Below are 3,635 nucleotides of genomic sequence, written 5' to 3'. Positions count from 1 at the left end.
CTTTCTTTCTTTCTTTCTTTCTTTCTTTCTTTCTTTCTTTCTTCATTCTTTGTTTTATTCTTTCTTTCTTTTCTTTTTTTCTTTCTCTCTCTCTCTCTCTCTCTTTCTTTCTTTTCCTTCCTTCTTTTCTTTCTATCACAGGGTCTCCTGTTGCTCAGGCTGAAGTGCAGTGGCATGATCACGGCTCACTGCCGCCTTGATTTACAGGGCTCAGGTTATTCTCCCTCTCAGCCTCCTGAGTAGCTGGGATTACAGGCATGCCCCATCACACCCAGCTAAATTTTTGTATTTTTAGTAGAGACGGGGTTTTGCCATGTTGGCCAGGCTGGTCTTGAACTCCTGGGCTCAAGTGATGCAGTGGCAGTGTTTGACTCTCCATTCTTGCATTAATAGAGACAGGGCAAGATGGCTTCCAGTCTCAAGGAGCTGAGTTCTCTCGCTTCAGTACTTGGTCTGGGAGCACCTAGTAATGGAACCTCCCCACCCCATGCTCCTCCCCCACTTCCTGGGCTAATAGGCCTTTCTTTCTTCAATAGTGCGCAGGGCCGCCCAACAGTACGGCCTTAGAGAGGGAGGGGAAAACGATGACTGGACTCTCTATTGGACAGATTACTCAGTATCACTGGAGCGGGTGATGGAAATGAAAAGTTACCAGGTATTTGGGTTAGTGATGGTTCTTGGTTTAAGTGCGGCATCTTACCCGGTGGGGCCCCATTTTTACACCTGTGTCCCAAGGAGATTTTGTGGTACTCCCATGTCCCTCGATTGCTCATGAATTCCGGCTTCCCTTGCAGAAGATCAATCACTTTCCCGGGATGAGTGAAATCTGCCGGAAGGACTTGCTGGCCAGGAATATGAGCCGCATGTTAAAGATGTTCCCTAAAGATTTCCACTTTTTCCCTAGGACCTGGTGTCTTCCTGCTGAGTGAGTGCCCCCTGCCCTGTGCTTCCTTCTCCAGTCCTCTCCCCATTTATGTTTCCTGTTGCCCCTGATTCCCTGGTTGCCACTTTCCCTGCCCATATGATCTCCCATCTCTCTGGCTACTGTTCAGGAAGAGAAGGGATAAAGGGTGTGTCCAAGGTTGAGAAAACACAAGGCTCTGCCTGTAAAATTAGATGACATTTAGGGGCTGGGTGCCCTGGAACCTGTACCTGCAGTTGGGGTTAGAGTTTGTTCTGACGCTGAAAGCTGTTGATTTTGAACTCATTCCAACCACGTAACTGTGCAGTTTCTGAATCTTTAAGGACCATGAGCACCTCTGGAGAGAGTGTGGTAGTGGTTAGCACCCAGGTTAGGAGCAGGGAGGGATGCCTGACCTCTGTCCCATGCAGTGCTATGGATAGCAGTCAGCACTTCCCCTTCTCTGCTCTCTTTATATCCATTTCAAAACGACAGCAGTTCCTGGTATGTAAAATGCTCTGGACCACACCACCGAGGAACAGGAGAAATGTGAGATGACATACGTGACCTGGGGTGCAATCTGGTGGCTGAGACAGGGCTGAGACAGTGAACAGTGCCACTATCAGATTATACTCACATGGCAAGGGCATCAGAGGAATTCCATCCTCCCCTCTCCACCCAGTGCTTTCCAAAACCAAGAGCTCCAGGGTTCTCAGACTTTCCTTCGCTTGTCTGGAACAAGTTTCAGGGCTTAGCAGCAAATTAGAAGGAAATGTATTTGCCATCAGGTCAACAGGAGCTCCAGATTTCATGGTTACTGAGGAACATTGCAGTTAGGTGATTTTTCCAATGGTTACAAGGTTCCTTTGAGTTAAAACACAGAAGTATAGCGAGACTGAGAGACAGAATCCACTCGTTTAGTTTCTTTCTTTCTTCTGAATATACTTCATCAAAGTATGTTCAAATATATGATTTGCTCTCCCATACTCTGACTGAAATGGAGGCGTCACATATGAGACACTGAAGCCCAGTGCTGGGTGAGAGACTGGTGGATCCAAAGTCACATCACTTGTCAGGGTTTGAGCCAGGTCCAGAACTCCAAAGCTCCTACCTGCAAGCCCAGAAGACCAAACTACCTGTGCCATGGTCACCTTGATGGGGCATGCAGCACTGTGCCGCATTATGTCCTGCAGCTAAGCACCGCAGCAGATAGGTGTCGTTATTATCTTTACTGTATAGATGATGAAGTTGAGGTTTAGAGAGGTCAAGTCCTTGCAAAGGGTTGCACCGCTGGTAAGTGGTGTTGCTTGGGCTTCAACCCAGGCCTGAATTCCCTCTGAAGCCCACACTCCCTGCTGTGTGTGCTCTACTGCCTCCCATTGCTGGACCTCTGGGCATCTGTCAATGCCAGGGCTTTGTCACATTAGATAGCTTTTCTTTCTTTTCTTCATAAAGAGCTAGCCTTCCTTTTCATTGTTCCCCAGCTAAAGATATATCTTGTTCCCTCCCTGCTCTGGTAGCTGGGGAGATTTGCAGACCTACAGCAGGTCAAGAAAAAAGAAGACATACATTTGTAAGCCGGATTCAGGCTGCCAAGGGAAAGGTATATTCATCACCCGGACAGTGAAAGAAATCAAACCAGGGGAGGATATGATCTGTCAGCTCTATATTTCAAAGGTACTTCCTCATTGTGATTATTTATTTATCACCCACTGCAACCGCGGGCTTTAGCTCCACTGGACAGAATGCGAAATGAGGGAATGGAGGGTGAAGACGGAGGTGGAGCTGACTTGGCTTCTGCCTTGCACTTTGTCAGACCAAACGTTCTGACCAGGGGTGCTGGCACGTGCCTGGGCCAGAGTGTCTCTTATCCTTTTACCCTTGTCAATTGGTCTGGCCCTACCAGGCTGGCCCTTTTCCTCTAACACATTAGGGCTAGGGGAGCACCTTTGGTTTGGGACAGCTCTCATGTGGGAAAGGGGCATGGTGCTAGAGAGCAATCAGCTTTTCTCTTTGACTGGAGGTCGTAGATCATAGCCCACTGTGGGGAGGGAGCCCTCTAGGAGTGTGGACAGAGTGGGACACACTGATCTCTCTGGGAAGAAATGGCCAGGAGATGACATTGCAGGGAGGACTCTTGTAGAACTGCCACTGTGCGTTGGCTGCATAAAGTGGCTCATGCCTGTAATCCCAGCATTTTGGGATGCCAAGGTGGGGGGATTGCTTTGAGCTTAGGAGTTTCAGACCAGCCTGGGAAACATGACGAAACCCTTTCTCAACAAAAATTAGCCAGGTGTGGCGGCACATGCCTGTAGTTCCAGCTACTCCAGAGGCTAAGGCGGGAGAATCACTTGAGCCCGGGAAGCAGAGGTTGCAGTGAGCCAAGATTGTGCCACTGCACTCCAGCCTGGGCAACAGGGTGAGATGCTGGAGACCCTGCCTCAAAAAACAAAACAAAACAAAACAAAAAAACAGAAAAGAAAAGAAAAAAAAGAGGCCGGACGCGGTGGCTCAAGCCTGTAATCCTGGCACTTTGGGAGGTCGAGACGGGCGGATCACGAGGTCGGGAGATCGAGACCATCCTGGCTAACATGGTGAAACCCCATCTCTACTAAAAAATACAAAAAACTAGCCTGGTGCGGTGGCAGGCGCCTGTAGTCCCAGCTACTCAGGAGGCTGAGGCAGGAGAATGGCATAAACCCGGGAGGCGGAGCTTGCAGTGAGCTGAGATCCG

General features: G+C 49.1%; 1 protein-coding gene across 1 annotated transcript in view; it reads left to right on the top strand.

Moving 5' to 3' along the window:
• TTLL6 (tubulin tyrosine ligase-like family member 6) overlaps window positions 1-3,635 on the top strand; it is a 43,974-nt gene that overhangs the window by 16,261 nt on the left and 24,078 nt on the right. Inside the window, 3 exon segments of the mRNA XM_011959883.1 lie at window positions 537-655; window positions 795-925; window positions 2,422-2,578. Coding sequence (XP_011815273.1) covers window positions 537-655; window positions 795-925; window positions 2,422-2,578 — 407 coding nt within the window.

The sequence above is a fragment of the Colobus angolensis genome, unplaced genomic scaffold, assembly GCF_000951035.1.
Source record: "Colobus angolensis palliatus isolate OR3802 unplaced genomic scaffold, Cang.pa_1.0 Scaffold50, whole genome shotgun sequence".
In the NCBI taxonomy this organism is placed as follows: Eukaryota; Metazoa; Chordata; class Mammalia; order Primates; family Cercopithecidae; genus Colobus; species Colobus angolensis.
This window is presented reverse-complemented; position numbering and strand designations above follow the sequence as displayed.